This window comes from Xenopus laevis, chromosome 8S, assembly GCF_017654675.1.
Source record: "Xenopus laevis strain J_2021 chromosome 8S, Xenopus_laevis_v10.1, whole genome shotgun sequence".
NCBI classification, from domain to species: Eukaryota; Metazoa; Chordata; class Amphibia; order Anura; family Pipidae; genus Xenopus; species Xenopus laevis.
In genome coordinates this window covers 55,568,153-55,594,678 of record NC_054386.1, presented here as the reverse complement: position 1 = coordinate 55,594,678, position 26,526 = coordinate 55,568,153, and the positions used below count along the sequence as shown (strand labels likewise).

The following is a 26,526-nucleotide window of genomic DNA, read 5'->3' as shown; positions in this document are numbered from 1 at the left end:
CATCAGCACATGACAAATCACTGTTACATTAAAGGAGAAGTAAAGCTTAACTAAAGAAATAGGCTAGAAATGTTGTACATTATGTTTTGGGCATCTGTACCAGCCCAAGGGATCCACAGCCATTTAGCCAGGAAAATATCCGTGCCTCTGTATTTCCTCATCTTCTTTTCTGTTGATTCACTGCACATGCTCTGTGCTTTTGTCACTTACTGAGCTTAGGGGCCCACTGACAATATACATTACACATAGAATATAAATGTCACAATATAAGGCTAATTAGTAATTACAGATCATTACTAAATGCAAACACAGAAACCAGTGCAACTAGCATCAGAATTTAATAATCAGCCCTGAGGTCAGACAGACCTAATTCTCTGCTTGATAATTTGAGACGGCCCCAAAGCTTAGTTTTTCAACAGCTGCTCAGCCCTAATGAGCATGTGAGTGTCGCAGACACTTTCAAAGATGGTGACCCGTGACAACTTTGAAGTCCTGGATCATTACTGCTACTGAGAAGCTGAAACTTTAGGCTTGTGAAATAAGTTCAGTATACTGTATAAAATATGGCATTTTTAGCCACATTCATTGTTAGGGTTTAGTTCTCCTTTATGCATAGGGTTTTTGGTGGTACCACTGTCCAAACTTCCTGGCTTTAGGACACTTATGAAGTCACATTGCTGCCTGCATTCTCCTCTACATGTGGCCAACAGCCTCCATGTAGATGTTAAAGGGGTTGTTCATCTTTGAGATACATTTGTAGAGAGTGATATTCCAAGCTAAATTGCAATTTGTTTTCATTTGTTATTATTTATGGTTTTTGAGTTGTTTAGCTTTTTATTCAGCAGCTCTTCAATTAGCATTTTAATCAATCTGGTAGATAGGGTCCAAATTACCCTAGCAACCATGCATTGATTTGAATAAGAGACTGGAATATGAATGGGTCTGAATAGAAAGATGATAAATAAAAGTTAGCAATAACAATACATTTGTAGTCTTAAGAGCATTTGTTTTTTTAGAAGGGGTCAGCGACACCCATTTGAAAGCTACAAAGAGTCAGAAAAAAAATACAAATAACTATAAAACTATAAAACATATATAATGAAGACCAATTGAAAAGTTGCTTAGAATTGGTCATTCTATAACATACTAAAAGTTACCTTAAAGGTGAACCACCCCTTTAATCTACTTTTTCAGGTGTAGTTCTCAGGCATGTTCAGCATCCAAGGAAACAGACAGTACCCAAACCCCCATCGTCATCATTAACAGTCACATTGGATAGGCTATTTCCATTAAAATTAACTAATTGGTAGGACTTGTCCTGTATGCCATGAACCTAACAATCAGGCACAGATACATAATACAAATGCTAATCCACTTACCTCTTCGAATGGCTGCCAGTAAGTCACTCCTGGCATCACTCATTGGCATGGCTGGAATCTGAGATTTCCTTGGTTCCACAGTGAGAGTTGAAGGAGAGGCTGCATGAGCAGGGGAAGGTGTAATAGTCAGTTGGCCTGGTGGTGGGGGAGGGGGGGCAACTGGGGGCCCTACAGGCCCAGCTTGAAGAGGAGAGCCAGAATATGGACAGGGAGGTGCAGGAGGAGGTGTAGGTATGTATGATGAGAGAGCAGCTACATTGGGGGCCACTGGTGTAGGAGCAGAAATAGGGCTATCAAAGGCAGTTTGTGCAGAGGGAATCACAGGAGGTGGCGGTGGTGGAGCGGGAGGCACAAAATATTCTGCCATTGGCATCTGCTGACCACTATAAAGATAAAAACAGAAAAATAACAAATCCTTCACTAAATACATGCTTTCTCCATACACACTACCAGGTACATTTTTATTAACAAAATATAGGATAAACATCATAACATTTTTAGTGGTATTGTATTTACAATGGCTTCTGGTTGAATTTGGTCATGATTGATATGTTTATTGCTGGTTTTTATGTATATGTATATTAGGGATGCACCGAATCCAGGATTCGGGATTCGGCCTTTATCGGCAGGATTCGGATTCAGCCGAATCCTTCTGCTGGCTGATTGCATATGCAAATTAGGGACGGGGAGGGAAATCACGTGACTTTTTGTCACAAAACAAGGAAGTAAAAAATGTTTCCCCTTCTCACCCCTAATTTGCATATGCAAATTAGGATTCAGATTCGGTTCGGTATTTGGCAAATCTTTTGCAAAGGATTCGGGGGTTCGGCCAAATCGAAAATAATGGATTCGGTGCATCCCTAATATATATATATTTATGCATTAAATGTAATAATTGGCAATGTCAGTAGTAGTCACAGTCCCCTCAGTTTGTCAGCTATATATACTGTATACATATTTATATGTACTGCTGAGTCACAGTTACATTGTGAGCTATCCCAGGTGCTGAAACTTTCCATTATAGCAAATGCATACAGAATGCCAATCAGGGTGAATGTGTACAGTTTATACTGGGGGTCATTTATCAACACTGGGCAAATTTGCCCATGGGCAGTACCCCACGGCAACCAATCAAATTGCTACATTCATTGTTCTACTTGCAGCTGGCTTTAAAAAGCTATTTACTTATTGATTGCTATGGGTAACTGCCCATGGGAAAATTTGCCCAGTGTTGATAAATGAGCCCCAGTTTCTTTAAGAATGCTGGGGTTACACTGAAGTTACTGTTACCGGTATAATTGTAGATATTTTGTGTGGAACCTGCCTATGTGTTGGACCAAAGAGGCAGGCCTGTAGCAACTTCACACCCATCCCATTAATGATGGGTGGTCTTATGCATTTAAAATTCTGTAGAAAAAGCTAAAGCACAGGAGAATCGGCGTGAGCGCAGTGAATTAGTCAGGAAACATATTTTGCATGACAATGAAGCCATGCAGGGAGATGGCAGTCTATAAAAATATGAACTGAAGTAAAATTTAAAATGGTATAGATATTGTAAATAAAAACCCTTCTCTTTCATTATGTATGTACTTACCAAATTATTATAACAATTGACAACCCTTTTTAAACTATGCTGTTTAAAACTATAGGTATACCATTCTTTGCACTTTTCTTATTTTTATACGAGAAGAAATATTTCTTACCCATAGTCCTTCATCGCTTGTTGACGTGGCCCGTTCAGTATGGCCTCAGGCTGCTGTGGTGCATGAGCTTGCTGTGCTCTGTTCAGACTGTTCTGTCGGCTACCTGGTGCAGAGGAACGGTAGCCATGCTCTTGAGTAGCCATCAGGATGATATCCTTGTTCTCTGAAGTCAGATGAGGGGCAGGAGCCATGATCTGCTGCCCTGGGTGATTGGGGCTGGCAGGGTAAGAGTGATCCAAATCTGAAGCATACGACCTGCAGGGAATGAGATAATCAAATTACAAGAAGGTTTATCATAAAAGCCCGAATTGCATGATGTCCTGTCATCCCACACAGAATGGATGGGGAAATGTATTTGCTAAATTTAATTCACAGGGGAAGCAGTCCAATGAAGTTATTCCAATGAAGTGATTCCTTTCAATACATATGTGCCATTTTTAACCACAGATCTTGGAAAATTAAATACAGGTATGGGACCTGTTATCCAGAATGCTGGGGTTTTCTGGATAAGGGCTTTTTCTGTAATTTAGACCTCCATGCTTTAAGTCTACTAAAAAAAGATTTAAGCATTAAATAAACCTAATGGAATTGTTTCATCTCCAAATAGGATTAATTATATCTTAGTTGGGATCAAGTACAAGGTACTGTCTTATTATTACAGAGAAAAGGGTAATCATGGAATCTATTGGAGATGTCTTTCTTGTAATTTAGAGCTTTATAAATAACAGGTTTCCAAATAACAGGTCATATACCTGTACAGGTAGTTCTGCAATCCTCATATTACACAACTTCAGTATATAATGAGCACTGTTAACATTATTATTTTTTTATATTTATAATCAGTAAAATCCAACCAACCACGCCTCCATGAATAGATATAATCCAGTTTATATAGGACTGAAATATCTTCATTAGTCTGGCCTGCTTCCCAATCCTGCAAATATCTACATTCTGACACATCATATGTGGAACCTGCCTATTATCTGGGGACAGTGATCCCTCGGATGAAGCCACATGATATGGGGATGGTGAGAACCTGTTATCTGGCCTGAGCTCCTTATCATAGGCCATCATGTTCCACTCTAGCCTCCGGTTCCGGGCTTTGCGCACTTTCTTCACCTCTCGAGTGGGATCCTCAACCAACCTTTGCTCCTGGGAATATATAATTGTAGTGTTATAGGGGAAATGGTGTATAAAAATAATTATTATTTATTAGAAATCCCTACAATGAGCAGTTACTTATAAGAAGGACTAAGCGGCTCTTAAAAATCAGTAGAAAAGTAAAGACTGAAAAGCTGGATTATTCAAGAAGCAAAATGGTGGCAAGGATGATAGATAGAAGGATGATAGACGAAGATAATAGATGAAGATTTAGATTTTATAATGTTGAAAAATGTAAGCTTCGGGCTTCCCACCATAATGTTGCAGCTCATTTGCCTCCATCCTTAGGCCTTGTGCCAAATGTTGCCGTTTTGCACTGAACACATCAGCTCTGCTGTGAGCATGGCAGGAGAGGGGCAGAATTGCAACAGGAATATGGACATGTACAAAGATAGAAAACAGGTCTACAGGGAGAATCGTGTTTCTAAAATACCTAACATACACAAAAGTTTTGCTCTAGTTCTAATAACCCCCCGTAACCAGTCTGCAGGTGGCATGTATTGGTCTGCTGCGAGAAAGGAAATGTCTACAGTATATCTATATATAGATTGTCCTTTAAATATCTTACATAACCAATTGAGCTTAGGCATTACTGAAATTGAAAAACTGTTCTGTGATAAGCTCTTCCCAGACAGGAGGAGGGGTTAATTAGCTCCGGCTTTATAGCATGCAATTCCAGGGTGACAGCACAGAAACATCAGTGCACATTCAAACTCCAATTACTGCAAGCTGAGTTCTGAGATATTTGGCAAAGAATCCCATGCCAGGGGCCTTCACATTACCATCAGTGCTATATGTCCAAGGCAATTTTACTAGCATTTAAAATGTTCTTGGCCCTATCAGGATACATTATTGGGTCACTTGAACACACTGGATGGTAAGCAATTGGATAAATAGCAGCAGAAATACAGAAAGGCATTCTGCAGTACAATTCCTTTTTTTTTATTGCAGTCATGTCAAGATACTGCAGAGCATGTCAGGATTCCAGGAGTATGTGGGTGGATAGATGTCCCTTTCCATTCCAATACCTGAAGGTGTGTGCTGCCAATATAAAACCATGTGATTTTGTAAGAAGCCTTTCCAATGCGTTGCCAATGGTTACAATGATTTACGGTCAGGGTATATCTCACAACATTTCACTATTTGTATCTGCCATGGAAGACAGTCTTTAAAGAAGAAATTACGACATTGAAAATGTGTACTATTTTGTATAAAATGTAAAATGATTACAGTTATTCTTGTTTTGCACTGTTGACTCACAACTGGGTGAGTAGGTGAGTCAGTGATCGCTCTTAGGGAGCTTCAGAACTTCCACTTTGTACAGAAAAGATAGTTGTTAACTGGAGCTGCTCTGCATAATACAATTGTCCCTCAAGCAGAATATTTATTATAATACACATTCTTTAGTTTACACACACATGCGCGCGCACACACACACACACACACTCTTTCCCCAGTTTCTTGGTTCCTCTTGCTCCTCCTCTTTATTGCTCTCCTCTATTTTACACTCAATATTTGCTCCTAAGCCTCCCTCCTTTTTTCCCCCTCCAGCATCTTTCTCCATTTTCTTGCACGTCAGATCCATTCTGTTGGTTTTCTCCATCCTCTTCCATTCTGTTGCATTTTACCTTTTTCTATTACCATTTACTTTAAATCCCATTGATGCACCTGGAATTCCCTCACTACCAACCAAACTGGTGATGCTCAATCTCAGTCAACACTGAAAATTAAATAAAGCTTACTTTCTGCCTTCTCTTTTCCTTCCTCTTATCTTCAGTAGCTTGCAACATCTTTTCCTTCCATAAATTAAAGAAGTAAGATGGATCAGTGTAGAATCGAAGCCCATCTTTCTTATCATCTCTGAAATGGGAGCAAAACATTTTTTACTTTATCATATTTTAATCTCAATAAATACATTTAAGTGAGTCATCAGATTAAATCATGATATACAGTGTAATTATATTGTACTTCCACTAAAGGCATCTGGGAAAACGTATTTGCTGTCCTATATACAGTACATTCCTGCAACAAAAGTAAGTTGACAGATATGAAGTTTTCACATATCTTATTCTTGTTCAGACTAATGTCAACACTGATCACTTTTCAGCCTGGTGTATTTCAGTGGACTGTAAAAGGCCAGCATCACCTCCCACAGCTCCCATTTACTTAAAAGGGTTGTTCACCTTCAAACAACGAATTGTTTTTAGATAGATCACCAGAAATAATTACTTTTTTTCAATTATTTTATATTTTCTATGTGTGACCGTTTTTCTAATATTGAAGTGTAAAGTGTCATTTTTCACCTTCTAAAGCAGCTCTGGGCGGGAGTCCGGTCACTGTAAAGTGTTCTACATTGATTCATTTAGTTGATACATTTCTTATATTGCAATATTTTTATTCAAAGTGAAAAAAGTGTTTGGAAGGAGAACAGGAAATGCAGGGAAACACTGTTTTTTTTTGCCCAAATATAGCATTTGCATCCCAGGGTAATGTACTGTAAATCACCTCTACAGCATATCTACCACTACTGCCAGATCCTGTGAGATTGCGCTATTAATTGTCCAACGCGTTTCTTAAGCTTCAGTCATTTCAGCCAATGTTATAACTTGCAGCAGTTAACAGAAAGGCAGCTTACTGCAGCGACAAGAAGTCTGTGACTATTACTAATGCAGTCATTGAGCACTTCTGAATTGAAAGAAAACATCACTAATTAACTAATCTGCATAGAAACATCTAAAATATTATTTATGCAAAGTTCTCATTGTCCATTATGCCTACAATAATCCCATGTAAATCAACTAGGCAAAAAGATCATTGTTTAATACATTGGCCATCTAGTACAAAGAATACCAAAGCTCACTCTTAGGAGGTTATGTATCAAAAGTACATTTTAGAATAATGTGAATTTTTTTAAACTCAGATAAATGCGCTTTTATTCACTATTCAAATGGTATATTATTTATAAAAAAATGTGCACGTTGAAAATTCGATCCAATAGTCCCGACCCAAAAATTCGAATTGAATTCAAACTCTGTGGAAAAAAACTTGAATATTGTGCATCAAATTGTTTTTGACACGCAACCTTTTTTTTCTCCCATTCTATGTTCATAATTTTCGTGGCAAAACAAAATGTTTCGCTCCTCACTACTATTAACATCTTCAAATAGTTCAAGGGACCTGCCATTGACGTCTACATGAACTCGGCAGGTTTTAGGTGGTCAATATTCGAATTTGAAATTTTTGGATGGTCTGACTGTTATAAATCTCACATTCAAATTTTAGTTGGTGGTTTTAAATTTGAAATTTTGAGTTTTGACCCTAAAAAAATTGAATTTACCATTTAAGCCTTAGTAAATCTGCCCCTTAATGTATCTGTTACTACTTTAGCAATATACATTGATATTTGGCACTTTAGGATTGATTAATTCACCTAGTAGAGGTACAATGCCACCATACTGGTCACTTTCCTGACCTTACAGTATATCAGACAGTTCTCTTATTAAAAGTAGGTTATTACCTGTAGGGGGTGAGGATATTGAGTGGAGGAGGTTTGTCGCAGCGCTGGTACATTTCCATGACCGGATTGGGAATAGAGTTCCGGGATACCACCTGCTGATTCTGCACCGTGGAGCTTTTAAATGCCTTCCTCATGTTTATATCTTGCAAGGATACTATAATCACAAGCATAGTCATATCATTTGGTGTAAACACACACAGGTCTTCAAAACTGCTCCCCGACTTTTGAAATTCAGCGCACTGCAAGGTTTCCACTTAATCCCTTAAACCACACAATAGTGGTTCCAGCAAGTGAATGGTAGATCAGATAAACAGAAGGACTTGAGAACATTTGATGGACAGGTATGGAAAGGAATAAAAATGGTCATTCCATTTTGAGGACAACCAGGAATATTCCTGAACTTCCCCATAATGAGAATATTTATTTACTACTGAGATGCCACTGAACTACTTATTGTAGCTATAACATATGCTACATTATAATTAAACACCTGCTATATTATAATTGTCCATTAAAATAGATATATAATGCAGTGCTATTCCGTTCAGCTGTTGTTCTGTTTGGAATTTATTGTTGCATTTCCTTACTGATGGCATAAACAGAGCACAATAGGGTTATTGCATCAGAAATCAATGGACTATGGAGGGAAGCCCACTCAAACACTGGGAAAACAAAAAAATATATACAGAGGGGCATATTTATTATGTTTTTTTAAAATGCCGGGATAATACACCCCCACACTTCACTGTCTAAAAAACGGTGTAAAATATTTATGCGTTTTTCTTATGTGACTGCACTAAATATTCAAATATCTTACTGATACAGTTTTTGGTGTTTTTTCTTATGTGACTTCCGCCCAAAGCAATGTAAAATAACAATGTAAAATCTGGAGTTCTGAAGGCATAAAAAAGGCCCACCGTCGCCATTTATTTTACACAGCTTTGTACACAGTATTTATGGAGAATTGCGTTTTATACAATAATAAATATGTCCCACAGAGTTTCCTGGACAGAAGCGAACATGGGACAGGAATACTCACCACTGTTAGTTACCCCCCAGCAACACTGACCCATTTGTATATATACAAATGTGCAAATATAAACACACACATATTTATAGTTTCTCGTACAAGCACAAATATAACTGTAGCCCAGAATATTACTATAGCCCTGGATATTTTGCCTGGCTTCTGGCAAAGCCTTCCACAGCCTCGTCACCTTCATAATTTGTGTTGTTTAGTTGAATATTTGTTTCCTCCATTATAAAAGGGTGGCCTCTTTTCCTTGGTTCAAGGACCTGTATTTGTCTGAAAACGTCTTGTAAAGATTTCACTTGTCCTTCTCAAGTGCTTCTTCTCTAGGTAAAACAAACCCAACTTTCCTTGTCACCTGGTTTCTTCAACTCCTTACAAGTCTGTTGCCCATCTTTGCACTCTTTCCAGCTCATATATCTACCCAAAAATGCACAAAATATTCAAAGGTAAGGTCTTACTGATGCAGTTCTGTGCTGTTATTAAAGTTACTGGAGCTTGCCTTCCTTTGGGAGCATAGAAGATAAAACATTTCTGTGGTTAATGTCAAGGTATTTCCACGTGACTCTTCCAGTCTTGGCCTTTAAATAAATAAAACACCTGTGGCCCTACAAACTTGGAGCACCACATGCATCTGGATAGGAGACATGTGATCATATTCCTTTAAAATGTATTATTAAAATCTATTATGTCATAGAATGCTAACTAATCATTTATAGTTAGAAGCTGCTTACTGCGCCAGGACCAAAAACGTCATTATGTCATTTGCCCTGTTTATTAGTCTATTAATTGCCAGTTTAATTATTACCTAATGAGCGCATGGCCTGATTAATAGGATACTCATTATGGAAAGGTTGAGTACTTAGAAAACAAACTGCTCTCTCTAAGTAGGTCAGATGGCTCATGATATAGAGTTGCAAGAGTCGAAAAGTAGCTCAATTAACTGAAATTGCGACTGTACAAATTATAGTAAGCGCCTAGGTGAAGCAGGGCAGGGAGAAGAGTATATTTAGCAGCCATGTGACATGTCCCTCTCTGGGCTAGTTTTGCACTAATATGTCAGATAAAGAGATATCTCTCTGACAATAATTATTTAGAATGCCATTATCGCCTTCTCTAAAAACATTATCATTCTTCAATATCCATTAGTATTACAGAGTAGCAATGGTTAGTATGCTACAGAAAGGGAATTACTGAAGAGCTAACTGGCATATTCTAATTCAGTTTATGGTTACAGACCAAGGACCAAACACACAGAACAGTTCTGGTTACCCTACGAAGAAATTTAGAAAGTTCAAAAAAGTAAATAAATATGTACATGAACTGGAACATTAAAGTCTAACCTTTAAATGCTAGTTGCAGAAATCTGATTGGCTGAGCCCTCTAATAGAAAACGTTTTCTGTTTTTTCATCCTATGTTCTCAGCTAATAAAGACAGTTATGGAACTATCTAGTGAACAATGATCTTTCTATTAAACAGGTCTACAAGTCCCTGGCTTGTTCTAACAATGTATAGTAAATATACCTGTGGTCAGAGGGTACCACTCTCAATATCTCTCTTCTACAAAAACTTTTACTTCAGAAAAGTACGCTGAAAGCAAGGTCCCAATGGGAACAAACCATAGACATTATGCCAGACGACCAGTGGTCCCAAGTGTTACTGACCCCATTGAAAATCTCCCCTATCTATAAATACAGATTATTGCAGTTATACCTGATACACAGTCAGAGTCTATTACACAAGAACCAGGTTGCATAAATCAATCCAGAAATCCCAGCAACTGTTTGAGATGTAATGCAGTGGAAGGGTCTTGCATGCATTGATGCATACATTCTGGTCGTGTCCAGAACTGGAAGTATACTGGGTCGCTATACATGATCGTAATAGCAAGCTCCTGGGTTTTGAGCTCACCCTTGACCCCAAGTGGTATATTTTGGGAATGATCCACCAAACCAGCTGACTCGACCTGCCCAAAAAATATTGCATAAAATACTCTTTCAGGCCAGTAGAATAATAGCACAGCAATGGAAATCACCCCCCCCCCCCAATATGCTGACTGGGAAAAATGTATACAGAATATGTGTAATGTAGAACAATTAATTGCTATGTGTAACAGTACCTAGCAATTGTGGATTTTGGAAAACGTATAACTAAATGTGGATCCATGCATGGAAACTTAAAGAAAGTTGAATGTAACCCTAGATCCTGACTTTAACAAGCTGTAGCAATATGTACTTGTTGTTTCTCTGTGTGTATTCTTATATGCAAATAAACTTACCTGAGTAAAAAAACAAACAAATATATATATATATATATAAAAAAAAATAGAAAAAGCCTCGGTGCACACTGTAGAAAATGTATATAGAATATCATGTAAAGCAAGGCAATCACAGGTCTTAAAATATGGTGACAAAGGTCTCAAGAAGAACTAAACGCTGGAATAACAAATAAACTTTATCTCTTTTTCACCATATTTTAAGACCTGTGAGTGCATTGCTTTACATGATATTCTATATACATTTTCTACATTGTGCACCCAGGCTTTTTCTCCAGTAAGTGAGTACCTGTGGTATAGGGTACAAAGTACACATAAATCACTTGGGAAAATATCTGATCTAATACTGCAAAAGAGCAATACATCTAAAGAAATAGCATAAATACAGGTATGGGATACATTATCTGGAAACCCCTTATCCATAAAACAGTGAATTATGTGAAGGACAGCTCTCAAAGGCTCCATTTTAATCAAATAATTAAATTTTTTTTAAATGACTTCTCTGTAATTAAAAAAAATACCTTGTCCCAACTTGGATATAATTAATCCTTACTGGAAGCAAAACAATTATTTTCTGGAAAACTGGTCCGATACCTGTACTACCTCTACTATATAAAGCACATTTCATAAATTATTCTCCAAAAATACCAATAACTATAATGCTGACAATTGGTTAGTCTACTCTATATCCATACCATGACCTATTTTTATACAATAAATAAAAGATCACAAAAGGCATGCCAGTGTCACCGCGCCGAGCGTCATCAGGACGGCGCAAAATACAAAAGATTCCTTTAAATAGCCTGATCACCATTTTTCCAGTGCCCAAGCTGGCTTCTGTTACAGAATCCTGCTAAAGTGTTTGTTTGTGACTGACTACTCTGGTTTTGACTTCTGCTTGTTTCCTGACCTTGATTCCTGCTGCCTGCCTAGACCCTTCTGTCTGATTGACTTCGCTTTTTGTCTTATTCTTACCTGTACCTCATTTCGGACTTATTGCTACTTAAACGCACGCTTCCTCTGTGGTTCCACAGCAGAAAGCCCGGGGCCCCAAAAGGGCGTCGGTGAACACCGGAAACCCTAGTGCGTCTCAGTGTACCCACCGTCTTCTAAAAGGTTCCTGATTGACGTGAACTTTACACACTCTCAGTTGTTAATATTCTTTGTATGGGATAAGGCATGTACTGAATTAAATAAATGTTATTAAAGTTATTAAAGGAGTGGAGGTCAATATAATGCATCTTTTCTCAGTAGACATGGCACAGTTAGAAGGTGATTTGTCAGTTCTTTTTAAGGTCAACACAGATCCCAGAGAAGAAATTGACAAAGATTAGTTATAGTAGAAAGGGCAGTTTTATATTTGGCCAAACCCTGAATCTTTCATCTGTGAATGATTTGGCAAATATTGAACTGAATCTGAACCCTAATTTGCATATGCAAATTAGGCGAAAGAGAATCGCACGGGTAAAGAAAATCTAATCTCCTTGTTTATGTGACAAAAAGTCATGTGATTTTTTTGAATTCAGATTCATTTTGGACAGGCACTTTGGCCGAATCCAAAACCTGTGAAATCTTGGCTGAATCTCCAATGGAATCCTGGATTCGTTGCATCCCTACTATCAAGTAAAGGGGATTTTTCCACTATTAGAGCGGTAAGAGTTGTGATGGTAGGTCTTTTGCTGTATCAAAAAAGGTTTATATAATTTTTGGACAAGCAAAATATCTAGTGATATAATATATTCAGTGCTAATAAGCTGCTTGCAACTGGCAGGAAAAATCTTGCACCAATACAACTCACATCAATCTATGCTCCACTGGAATTTACAATCAATGGTCTTTTCACAAACACACAATGGGATTTTCATTAGAAGCCAACTGACCTTCCTATAATTTCTGTAGAATGAACCCATGCAGACACAGAAAGAACCTACAAGCTTTTTGCAGCTAGTGCCCTGACTGGACAGGAACTATTAATGTAAAGTGACAAATAAATCACAATAAGTCCAAACAGAAACCTGCCCCCCTCCACCAGCTTAATAAATAGTAAGTGTCTGGCATCTTACAGAAACCACTCTGCCATGTCAAAATCCACAGATTGCCAGTCTGGGCCTGGCACTGTCCTTAGAGATCTATTGTATGTTTCATATGCCACCTGAGTACAGGTATTCTCTGGGGCTCTGGATATACTGTATTGCAGAACTCTTGCAGAACTTCAGCAGTACAAAGGTGGGGATTTTCGAAATTGTAGTTCTCAACATTTTGAGTGCCAAACGGTTCCTATGCCAGAATTAAAAACTGCTACAATTAATAAATAAATAAATAAAAAGTTACCTTCTTCCACAGTGGAGTCCAGCTGAGTCACTTTTATCACTAGCAAGTCTACCCGTTCTTGCAGGGAGTTCATGCGCATGTAGAAGCTATTGGCTTCATTAAAAAGCTCCCCAAAGATGTCTTCTGCATGGCGGCCTGTGCCAATAGGGAAACATTAGGAGAGAAAAACAACGACACTTCGGGTCACTGTGCATGTACCATGACATTTTTAAAGGCAATATGTTTCAAATTAATAAGCAGAGTTGATACATTGTTCCATAGACATAAAAGTCCAAGGGCATTGCTGTGGATGCAAAATGTAATTAATTTGTCCAACATATATTTGATGGTGTGTCGATAAAGGGTGAAAACTGGGGGGAAGTACCAGCTACATTTACAAGGGGAGTGATTCTATAGTTGCTATGGCTACAGCCTGCATAGCTGACCCATTGTCAGTGATGAAACATAAACTGCTCATCTAAATTGTACATTCATACATGGCATCTATAATGTGATTACACCCCAATGATTAAGGTACAGGGGAATATTTACAAGATAAACATATAGATGACTTGCTGATTTATCTAGTGTACAAAAAAAAAAGTAGAAAAGGTAGAAAAGTGTGACGGTGTGCTAGATGCATAATTTAAACCAGATTCACATATAGCATCCAGTCTCCGCTTATATATTATTTTTCAGCATGAAGCAGAGCTATACTTTGCCCCCTTTCTGCTCAGAAAGTTGTATCTATTGTGGCAGGATTATAAAAAAAAACAACCCTGGTCTTTAGTTATGTAGTTATGGTTGGGTTTCTCTTTGTACATTTCTAACTGTGCAGCACTAGAAATATCTCACTGCTGCATAAATTTAGCATTGCCGTTATTTTGATAGAACTGTGACTAATTGCATGAATCAAAAATATGGTTTTTATTCTGGCTCTCCAGTGACATCTAGTGACTTTTTTTAATATCCTCAAGTACTGCTCGATCACAGAAAGAAGTTGCATCTTTTGTCTTGAGATATTCATTTTTAACCCATAAATGTATTTTATAAAGAACAACACTCACCTTTATGTTACATTTGGTGTGGGCTAATACATCTACAGTTACTCAATTAGAGGGAATAGCATTCTGCTGTTCCAATTATTCTCCTGCAGTTATGCTCGCAGAGATATGCTGGCAGCAGTGTTGTATGCTGGAGAAAGTACTAAATGACGCACTTGTTTAGAAAAAATGTATACTTATTTTACTATAATCCATCAACCTGAAAAATTATTATATCTATAGTAGTAAAGCATCTTAACTGAAATACACTAATCCTATAAATAAGGAATAAGGATAATGTAAAGATATACAGATATACAAATCATTGAGGTGTTCCAGGACCATATAAAGGCACAAGGCTCCAGATGACTTGTTATCCTTGTAAGACGGCTCATTTATCATAGACCATGGGGCAATTGAAAAAGCACTAAAAAGCAACAAAAATGTGCCCTTGGGACCCATGCACTTACCTGCTGTACCCTGGCAACAGCTTCTGAATAGTATGCCAAAATACAGCACAAGACAGTGTTCTCCCCAAGCCCTTTTTGGCAGGCACATCACCTAGCACTTTTCCCCCACTGTCAGGCTCCCTGATGCACCACACATTTTTATTCGTTCTGAAGCTGGTAAGACTGTGCGCTTAATTTGCAGATGCTCACAGTCCTATCTGTAGCCCCAGAAAATGGAACAAATAATGCAGGAGAGGTGGGGGAGGTTCGTAATTGTTCTTTTCCCTGCCCACCACAATTTTTTTTTCCTGGGGACAACACTGCAAGGTGCAGAAGGTTAGTGGTGGGAGTGGCTCACCAGTGATGCCATTGTGCCAAGGGCCATTGCAGGACCACTAGACGCCAGAAATTTCTGGAAGTTTCTTCTGTTTGCTGAGAGACAAAAGGCCTCTGACATAAATGGGACTTTGCCAGTTTGTTGGCCTCCTTTCTGGTGGTCACTTAACATTGTAGATGCTCCTCATTACCTGATCTCTGTTGAGACTTTGGCTTGTTCCCAACCCTGTTTGCTCTGAACCATTGCCAGAACTTGTTTAATATCACCTGTTCCATGCTTTGAAAGTTTGCCAATCTGCCTGGCTGCCAGGCTGTGTGCTTTACATGCCTTGCCTGTACAAGAACCTACCTTTTTGCCTTCCTGTTAACCCTACCTTCTGCCTTGCCTTCTTAACCTTCCCTGTGCTTCAATAAAGTGCCTTTTGGTTTTTCACCTGTCCTCCGATTCAGCTTCTACCTTTGTCCTCAATAAACACTTAAAGGGACCATTTGCAGTTACACTGCTCCTCTTATAGTCTTGTTTCATTGCTACCATCTGAAGTATTTCAAATGATTCCTGATCAGCCTTACACATGTACTGATATTCATTCATCTAGACACAAATATGTCATATAACCATGTGAATACAGCAACTCATATTATTCTCTCATTAGAAACAAAATCATTTGATGCAGTTAAGAGGTCCTACTTTTGGGTAGAGTAGCAGAAATTTGGATTTGACCCAAGTTTTATGCCCTGGCTTCAATTATAGGAAATCCTACAGCAAGTTTTTCCTTATTTTAGTTAAGGCACCTGCCAAGGCTGTACACTCTCTACTATCATTTTTGCATTGGTTATTACAATTGTATTTCAAATAATTTGTGATGCATCTAATCTAAGTGGTTTATGGCTCTGAGGTCTTCAGAAAAGAAATGATTTGAACATTATAGTCTTTAATGTGTATTGTGCATCTATTTTCTATATTCTACTAATTTTCAGATTTACATATTAGCAAGTATAAAGCTGCTTTCCTCCAGACCTCAGATCCTCAAAGCTACAACATCTTGGACATCAAAGTTTACATTTCTGGACCTCAAAGGTCAGGTCCTCAAAGCCCAAACGTCTGTACCTCAAATCTCTTTTTTTTATCTTTCACTTTGCTTTACTCATGGGAAACATATTTATATAAAAATCTTTAGTTAATCTAATGAAGATGAAAGTATGTTCTCAGTTTCCCACACAATGCTCAATGTTGGCTTTCACAATACTTTTTTTGTTTAAAAAATTTAAACTTCATATCCTAATTCTGTGTGTAATTATTCACAACCTAAAATAACGTTATCTATACTTCATAAACTAACAGACAAAGGAGGTTGTGCAGGCGGTTTTGTACTTCTTGGCTGGATAGCTTGCTTTTGCTTATTGGTGTCTTAAGATATATATATATATATATATATATATATATATATATATATACTGTATATAATTCAGCAGTTAGTGGTAACAGTAATTCTGCTGAAGGTTATCTAATATTCTGATGAAGAAAGTTCCTTTTCTTTTGCTCATATTGAACATATGGATATACTGCACCTTTAACCAAGGAACCAAACTGTCATCCTATTAGTGAATGAGCCAAGGTCTATGTGGGTACTTACTAAGGCTGCCAAGTTGCTTGATGATGGCAGCAAGGGTGCTGTTGGTAACACACTCCAATTCACTAGTGACTGCATCTGGCACAGTTCCCCGGCATAAATGCCGTGGCTCTATGTTTCTTTTAACCAAGGGCATTCTTCTGGATTGGTTGGGCTGGGATGAACATCAATACAAGCCTGAAAAATAAATAAAAGAAAACAGTGAGCTTTGATATATACCCCAGTTTTTAAACATGATTTCTTTTTATGTGTAATAATAAAACAGTACCTTGTACTTGATCCAAACTAAGATATAATAAGGTAATCCTTATTGGAAGCAAAACAATACTACAGAAAGATCCCTTATCAGGAAATTCCAGGTCTCGCACATTCTGGGTAACAGGTCCCACACCTGTATTTAAATTCCATACCAGCACTGCAGGAAATTATACCTGACTCTGTATGAAGCAGTTCATCTGCTTGTTGCACATGGGAATGCCTCTAGCTTGCATACCAATGCAATACAGAATGCACACAGTTTGCAGTGGCAGTGCCAGAGAAGAAATACTGAGGGCCATGCAATAAGAACAGCAGCACAGAATAATGTAATGAATGTAATTATGATGATATATATATATATCTATATCTATATATTACAGCTATGGGATCCATTATTCAGAAACTTGTAACCCTTTCTTGAAATCATCTACTGTTTGTGCCAGTACCATATAGTTACACATGTTATAAAAGTTCAGCAGCTTTCTATGTAGCCATCACTTAACTAGCCATCAACTAATGTGTTGAGTAACATTGGCTGAAAGGCTTTGGCCCAGATGCTTATTGAGAAAGTATAATGGTGGAGTTTTTATGTAACAGCATGAGCAGCACCAGCCCCTGCGGGCAATGCACATACAGAACTCAGCGTCTTCCTTAGCCATCTCTATGGGAACACTGTGAGTAGGCAGTCCCTTCAGGGAGCCATGCAAGTGAATTTTCAGCTTCCTTACAATTAATACCACAAGAAGCTCATATGGTTCCAACCACAGGCACAATAAGCATGAGTCACCCAGGTTACTTGACATAAAGAGCATTGGGAGGTACTGCAAAATCACTGTATTGATGCACAATTTAGTCAATAACTGCAGAAAAGGGTAACAATGCCATTAATGGGAAATGAGTCATGGGCCTTTTAATCTACATAAGACATATAAATAACCAATACACCCAGCTTGCCACCAGTCTCAGAAAGGAGGAAGTCATTTGTCAACATATCGCTTAGATTGAAGGTGGGTGTTGATTTTACTGCACCCTTTTCAATTTGCCATTTTTATCAATTAAATAATAAATGAACATGAAGGGATTGATCAAGACTATTAGTTACAGTATGTTCATGTCTGTTGGGAAAATGGTCATTGATTTTATACCAAGCCTCAATGTGGTCTAATGTGACGGGTAAATGGCCCTCCAATACATCCGTAAGGCTGTAAATTATGTTTTGTATGTTGTAGATAAATATAATTTTCATTTTAGGTAGTAGCACTCTAAGGTTGGTTTTATATATTGTACCTCTTAGATATTTCTAACTAGCAGAAATACCTAGGCCCTATAAACTATATAAGTGGGTGAAGAGGAAGAAAGCCAGATTCTGCTAATTTGTGGACACCAAAAGTAGACTCTTGTGTTTCTCTGGTAAGACCCTGTGGGTGTAGGTCGGCCCTGTATACGTTGTATATAGCTGGTAGTTTAGTCCTGATAAAGCTCAACCTCTGAGTAGGAAGGCAGTTGGGTTTCTTAGCAGCTAGTACTGTCTATCACTCCAGGCAGGAACGTAAATATTGCTTTCAATAATGCCTGCTCCTAGGCACATATAACCATAGAAACCTTGTACAAACCACAAGCACAATAGGTGGTGATATGCAGCCCTGGGATGCTGAAGAAAAGTAGAAAGCCAACAGTGTAGGAGATTTAACTGCTCATCCTCAGGGCTGGTGTTGGGGTGATTATGCATGACTCATCCTATCAACCTGATGCTATTACATGGATTTATATTGCTGAAGACAGTAGGGTTCATTTATCCAATTTATAAGCAAGAATACAAAGAAACAAATAGTACTTTATATTTCCTGTAAAAGTGTGCCGTTCTTTCCGATTCCCAGCATTCAACCAATACTACTACTTCTACTACAGGTATATGAAACGTTATCCCATTATCCAGAAAGCTTCGAATTCGAGAAAGTTTGTCTCCCATAGACTCCATTTTATCCAAATAATCCATTTTTTTAAAAAATGATTTCCTATTTCTCTGTAATAATAAAACAGTACCTTGTACTTGATCCAAACTAAGATATAATTAATCCTTATTGGAAGCAAAACCAGCCTTTTGGGTTTATTACAGTTTTAAGTCATTCGTTAGTAGACTTAAGGTATGAAGATCCAAATTACAGAAAGAGACTTTGTCTGGAAACCCCCAGGTACTGTGCATTCTGGATAACAGATCCTATAACTAGTATAGGTAAATCTAAAAACAACTGGACTTGCTGAGTAATCAATGAATACGTTTCACTACTCATCCGAGCAGCTTCTTCAGTTCAACTGACTGGTGTGGGAAATTCTCGGCATATAAACTCTTCCACTAATCCAGTCACAATGGCACATTGTAACTCTTCAAAGAGGTGACATCTGAAGAAATCACAGAGGTGTAGATTCTGTGTAGTTACTGTGATAGGATTATCCAATGTGTGATGCAACTCCTAGAAAGAGGTGTTACCTGTGAGAGTTGCATGAATGGATGTGTGAAGTGTTATGAAACCGCCAGGGTACAGATGTTAGAACAGCATTGTATGTAGCAGACAGGTGGTGTCGAAGGCCCCCGCGTCTGTTCAGGGATGGTTTTTCCACGTTGACATGAATCGCCTCTTTCACGCCTCGTTCAAACCAGCGGTCTTCTTTATCCAATATTTGGACCTTGCTATCTTCAAAGGAGTGTCCCTTGTCTTTTAAGTGTAGAAAGACAGCCGAGTTTTGCTGTGTAGAGTTCGCCCTCCTATGCTGAGCCATTCGCTTGGTGAGCAGTTGTTTTGTCTCCCCAATGTATAGATCTGTGCACTCCTTGCTACACTGGACTACGTATACCACATTGCTTTGTTTTTCTTTAGCGGTTGGATCCTTTGGGTGTACCAGTTTTTGTCTCAGTATGTTGCTAAGTTTGAAAAACACAGGGACGTGGTGTTTGTTAAAAATCCTCCTGCGTTTCTCAGACACTCCAGCTACATATGAGATGACTATGTTTCGTCTACTATGTGTCTCCGGCGGTTATTTCTATTGGTGTTCCTGTTGGGCTTGGTTGCTGCTGTTTTGACAAAGGCCGAGTCTGGGTAGCCAATCACAGCCCTTTTTGGACACCCCATGACCTTTTTTCATGCTTGTGTTGTGCTTCAACTTTTTTTTATATTTAAATGTGACTTATGGGTAAAAAAGGCTGCAGACCCCTGCTCTAACCCATCATAATATGCTGAAGAATGCTGCAAGTTGTAGCCTGGCTACATTTGTGTAAAGCGACACTGTTATGGAAGGTATATGTCTCCTTTAAACTGCATTCCCAGAGGGGGCATAAGCACAGAGCAGCACAGATTTTCCAGCTAACTACTCCAGTATGCAAGTCCAATTCTGTGTTTGATATAGCTGGTCCCAGACATAAGGTGCTGAGCGGAGCATATGCTTGTACAAAGGAATGTGCTTTGTGTTATATGAGAAACATCTGTTGCTGTGGAGCAGACGAAACAGTGTGCTGCTCCGCTAGACACCATGGTTTCATTTCAGGGTTTAATTAGCACCAAGAACAGCAGCATTTTTTAAGCATTCTTTGTGCTGCCAGAAAGCTGTTTTCCCAATAACAGATTACTGCTTATTTCAGGAAAAAATGTTCCTTTCTCGACTCAATGAGACTGTGGAGTCAGAAGAGTTTATTAAAGGAAAGGTAAACATCAAAAACCGAAAGTGTATCAAAGTGAGTATAATATAGTGTACTGCTACCTTGCACTGGTAAAACGAATGTATTTGCTTCAGAAACACTGCTATAGTTTGTACAGGTAGGGGATCCGTACTCCGGAAACCTGTTATCCAGAAAGCTCCGAATTACAGAAAGGCAGTCTCACATAGACTCCATTATAATCAAATAATCCAGATTTTTTTAAATTGATTTCCTTTTTCTTTGTAATAATAAAACAATACCTTGTACTTGATCCAAACTAAGATATGATTAATCCTTATTGGAAGCAAAACCAGCCCATTGAGTTTATTTCATGCTGACATGATTTTCTAGTAGACTTAAGGTATGAAGATACAAATTACGGAAAGATCCATTATCCGGAAAACCCCAGGTCCCGAACATTCTGGATACCAGGTCCCATACCTGTATAAACAAGCTACTGTGTAGCCAGGGAGCAGCCATTCAAAGGACAAAAGGCATAGGTTACATAGCAGATATCATAATGGATAACTTCAGTAAAATCCCATTGTATTCTATATTCTGCTGGGTATCCTGTGCCATTTCTCCTTTTCCAGCTTTGAATGGCTGCCCCTATGGCTACGCAGCAGCAGCTTATTTACACAAACTATAGAAGTGTTTCTGAAGCAAAACACACCAGTTTTACAAGAAATGGGCAAAAGCGCATTATTTTTTTAGTTACTTTAAAACACTTTACATTTTTGGTGTTATTGTTCCTTTAAAATTACTATACACATTAATAATGAGAATACAAAACAATGCTTTTTAGCATAATTACCTTCCACTTTGAATAGCTTTAAAAGAGAAACTTTCATTTTTTCACATAGAAACTGATATTGCAAATTCTTTCTTAAAGGACAAGGAAAGCCCCATTCAGGTTATTCAGTCTATGTTTTTTTTGGAGAATTATTACATTTTATTCTGCCATGGGAAGCACTATGGCAACTCCAATTGATATGTAATTAAGAGAAAACAGTAGACTATGGCGGAGAGAGAAAAGGTAGTAGAGATTATTCTGCTCTGTGCTGGGCTACGGGAAGGGAGTCACAATCATTCAGCAGTCTAGCAGCTCAATCATTTCTTGCTAATCTCAGCAATGGAGCTTTCCAATTCAATGACTAATCTTTTAATAGGATAACAAGTCCTACATATAGCTTTCCTCCCTTTAGAGACACCCAGCAATTCATCCAAATCCCTTAACAGGGAGACCTGCTAAATGTTATTGGGTCCCACAGCTAATTCAATGTAGGGCCCCAAAACATTGGTTAATTGGCAATTTCTACTAAGATATAGTCAAATTTTATTAGGTCTTACTGACCCTCTACACTCCTAACCCCGCCCCCCACAACCAAAGGGTATGCTTCCCACTCTTCCCATCAAATTAGAAGAGATGTAAATGCTTCTTAATAACTGTTAAAAAAAGTTCTTTACAGCCATAGTTTTCTTTTACACTGGGAATCAAGGCCATGGTCAGGATAATTAAAGATGGCACAATATTGCCATAGGCCACCGAGTGGGTGTTTTGTGCTTAATCCCTCTGTCAAGTTTGGTTAGACTTAAAGGAAATGTAAACCCTAAAAACAAAATTGCTCAGAGACCTCCTCTAAGCACTTTTGCCATTTGAATTAGTTTTCTGGTTTTCAAGATATTAACAGCTTTAAACTGCTAATATGATGAATTTGAAACAACAGCGCCAACTGCTGGTCATTTTGACTGACTGGTTAGAGTGAGCTAAAAATCACTTGTAGCCAGTTGTACTAACAGGCGTAATGACCAGCAGGCGGTGCTGTTGTTTCATTGATTATATTAGTGGTTTAAAACTGCAAATATCTTGAAAACTAGAAAAAAAGAATTCATGGAAATAGTGAAAGTGCTTAGAAGAGCGCTCTGAGCAATTTTACAGTAAATTGAGCGTTTATATTTTCTTTAAAGGAGCACTGCCACAGGCGATATCTATTCTTTTTTTAATGTGTGCATGTTTATCTCGCTGGCCTGCCAGAAACACAGCTATAAGTAGTATATTTTCCACCCTGAATACTAGGAGGGCTGGAAGCAGTTCAACACATATTAGTAGAGTTATTAAGAAGCATTTACAGTCTGTGTATTGATTTCTTCCCCTGGTGCTATGTCCCTGCACAGCTCCGGCTTCCTACATCTCTCAGCCAATACAGCCTGGAAGCGTGCCATGCTGTAGGATAAAAGCTACAGCACATCTAAAGGGCGCCGTAGGATAAAAGCTACAGCACATCTAAAGGGCATAGCCTGTGTGGGATACAGTTAAGTCAGCAGCTCACACTGACAAGAGCAAGGGAAATGGCTAACAGTGATGGAGAGGTGCACTAAATATAGATCTGTCGAATATAGAAAAAGAAACTGTTACAACAAAGGTCCCCAAACCTTTCTATAGACTGGGGGGCCCTGACCTTTTTTTTTCCTGTGAGACACATTCAAAGAGACACATTCAGAGACCAACATAAGCATGAGAATATTTCCAGAAGGTGCCATAAAGGGCTGTTATTGGCTATTTGGTAGTCAGGAGGCTGTTTGGCAGTATATCTGGTTTTTATACAAAAAATTTCAAGCCAGGAATTCAAAAATAAGCCCCTTCTTTGAGGCCCTGGAAGCAAAATCCAAGGGATTGGTGAGAAGCATGTTGCTCACAAGCCACTGATTGGGTATCACTGCTCTAGACTCTAAAATGCTTGCTTATACCTTTAAGAAAACTTTTTTTTACTTTTTTTAAGTTTTACTCTACTGCATACCATCAAATCCAGCTAATTCTGGAAAAATGTCCACATTATACCATAGACAGAAAAATATATTACGGAAGATTATATGGGGATTTTGATTATTGTTAAAGATGCGGCCTCCTAACAGACTTAAAAGACACCAGGGGAAATGTAAGAAAAGTAAATTTCAGAATAAATATGGCCACTGCAAACAATGTATTTCTTTTATAACTTTTATAACATTTCCACAAATGTCTCCCTTATTTTCTGTGGAAGGTTCCTGATGAAAAGTTGCAGTGACTGGATACTGTGCTGGAAACCAGTATTGGATTTGCAATAAATTAGAAGATGCTGCTCAAGGGTGGAAAGGCTTGTCTCCCATTTGTTGCTTACGTTACACTGTGAAACCTATTTAATAGCTGTCTAAATGTAATCTCACGAAAAACCATGCAGAAAAGCACATTTCACAGAGTACAAAGTGCTTGCAAAGAACTACTCATAAAATAGCCATGCCAGACGTTCTTTAGTGACATTAACAAAAATATATACAAGTATAGGATCCAGTATACGGAAACCACCGTTATCCACAAAGCTCTGAATTACCGACTGTCTCCCACAGATTCAATTTTAATCAAATAATTAAATTTTTTTTAACATGATTTCCTTTTTTCTGTAAAAGTAAGTGTATCTTGCACTTGATCCTAACTAAAACAATCCTGTTGGGTTTAATTAATGTTTAAATTATTTTCATTTCATGAACAATTGAATTTTCATTTTTTGATCAATTGAAGCTTCTGCATCATAAAACTAGTATTTATTACATTTATTACATTACATTTTGTTTAACTAATACATATTGAATTGTAAGCGCCCCCAGGCAGAGGCTACATTGCATGACATATAATCACTGTAAACTGCTGTGGCATATGTTGGCGCTCTATATAAATAAACCATAATAAGGCTATTAGATTGCAAAAGACAAACTTTTGGCAGTACACGTATGGGAGCTGTTATCCAGAAACCTATTATACAGAAAGCTCTGCATTACAGAAAGGCTGTCTCCCATAGACTCTATTTTATACAAATAAGCACAAAAATAACATTTTTAAAAATGATTATAGGATATACAATGAAAGCCTACTGCACAGAACCTACTCTTTCCAACTGCACAAAGGACACCCCACATTATGGCCCTAATCCCTTTCATTTCTTCTGAAAATGCAATTGCCTACCAGTGGGACCGTTACCACGCAGAATGCAATATGCGAAGTGCAAGAAAAGACCACAATTGGCCATTTGTTTGAATGCCGCACATGGTGCTTTAGCAAATAGAATTACCCCCGTGACCACTAAGGTTGCACTCTTGCATCCCTTAGCACTCTAGCACTTTCCTCGATATAATGTAAATGTCCCTTTTGAAGTCCATTCTGTTCTTTGCTTAAAGTGTCCAGGTCTTGGTCAGTGCTTGCTGCCAGAGAGCAGGACAGGAATTGAAGCAACCGCATATGGAGGCCACACTTCACAGCTCAGAATCTTTGGCTTTAGTCTCCTTCAGTGATTAGCAATTATAAAATATAATGATAATGTCAGTGATTAGCAATTATAAAATATAATAGTAATGTGTACTTTGCATCATAGAAGTATAATATCCAATGATATGCATAAAACAAGTTACAAGACAGGTAACGGCATTTGTCAACACAGAATATCTTCAGCATTATTTTACATAGTGTCAGCACTTTGCAATAATGTACTAAACGCTATTGCATCCCAGTGTTTTTTCATACATAATCACATATAAAGTATAATTTACAGATTATATTGTTTTTGTATGTATCAGCAGATCCTAAACTGTGGGGCTGACTCCAACTGTGGTGGCACAGAGCCTTTCTTTGGAGGCTCATTCAGAAGGTCAGCTAGGGACACAACGCCATTACTCTATTACTAATACTCCTGCCTATCAAGAAGGGCAATTTCGGGATGAACATTTCATTGATGTCCTATATATACTTTGAATTATGACTGAATGGCTGAGACAGCAATGTTTTCATATGTCTGCAACATATTTATGAGTTTAAAGTGGCCCTGGTAAATCGTGGAAGTGGCATCAAAATATGATAACTGCTTCTCTACATAAGTATCCTGCTGGTGGGAAATTACATTGTAAAAATGGTCAGGCAGGTAAAGTAAGTAAAATTATTTCAATGCATAAAACATAATAAGTTACATAGAAATGCCAACCTTAACACTGAGCCTACTATTCTTAATGGTGCATATAATAAATCAGGGTAGGCCACATTTTGTATCAAGAAAGAGGTCCTAAAAACAGCAGATGGATTTAAAAATTAGGATTTTTCTAGAGAGATGAAGTAAGTATTACAGGCGCAATTAATAAAAAACACTAAGGGGCAGATTTATCAAGGGTTGAATTTCGAAGTGAAAAAAAACGTCGAAATTCGACCATCGAATAGGAAAGTCCGACATTCGAAGTCGAAGGATTTTTTAAGATCGTACGATCATACAAGTTTCGACTAGGAGGTCCCCATAGGCTAACATAGCAATTCGGCAGGTTTAAGGTGGCGAAGTCAAAGTTTTTTTTAAAGAGACAGTACTTCGATTATCGAATGGTCGAAGCATTTTCACTTTGAAACAAAGCCGAATTTGGCCTATTCGATGGTCGAAGTACCCAAAAATTACTTCGAAATTCGAAGTTTTTGAATTCGAATTTTGAATTCACTTCGACCCTTAGTAAATGTGCCCCTAGATGTAGAGTACTTTGGTTGTTGCACCTTATACACTGGCATGGTTGTCATTATCTTGGTACAGGCAGTACAACTATAGAGGCCTAGCCATGTCTTGGGCTCTAAAATAAAAGCTTGCTAACGTATGAGTTTGGCACTAAGGGTGTACCAGGAAAAAGGCTGGGTGTTGGTGGCTCTGAGCACACAAGAGAATCCTTGAAGAATACAGGTAGCGC

The 26,526-nt window shown here is 38.1% G+C and overlaps 1 protein-coding gene across 3 annotated transcripts in view; it reads right to left on the bottom strand.

Moving 5' to 3' along the window:
- LOC108700078 (wiskott-Aldrich syndrome protein family member 3) overlaps nt 1-26,526 on the bottom strand; it is a 79,694-nt gene that overhangs the window by 42,732 nt on the left and 10,436 nt on the right. For 2 of the 3 annotated variants that reach the window (XM_041575113.1, XM_018232947.2), the window contains exons 2-8: nt 16,839-17,012; nt 13,398-13,532; nt 7,761-7,914; nt 5,986-6,103; nt 4,059-4,234; nt 3,083-3,337; nt 1,380-1,762 (exon numbers count right to left, since the gene is read on the bottom strand). In XM_041575113.1, coding sequence (XP_041431047.1) covers nt 1,380-1,762; nt 3,083-3,337; nt 4,059-4,234; nt 5,986-6,103; nt 7,761-7,914; nt 13,398-13,532; nt 16,839-16,971 — 1,354 coding nt within the window. In that variant the 5' untranslated portion in view covers nt 16,972-17,012. The remainder of the gene's footprint in view (nt 1-1,379; nt 1,763-3,082; nt 3,338-4,058; nt 4,235-5,985; nt 6,104-7,760; nt 7,915-13,397; nt 13,533-16,838; nt 17,013-26,526) is intronic. The other variant, XM_041575114.1, reaches the window with a different exon arrangement.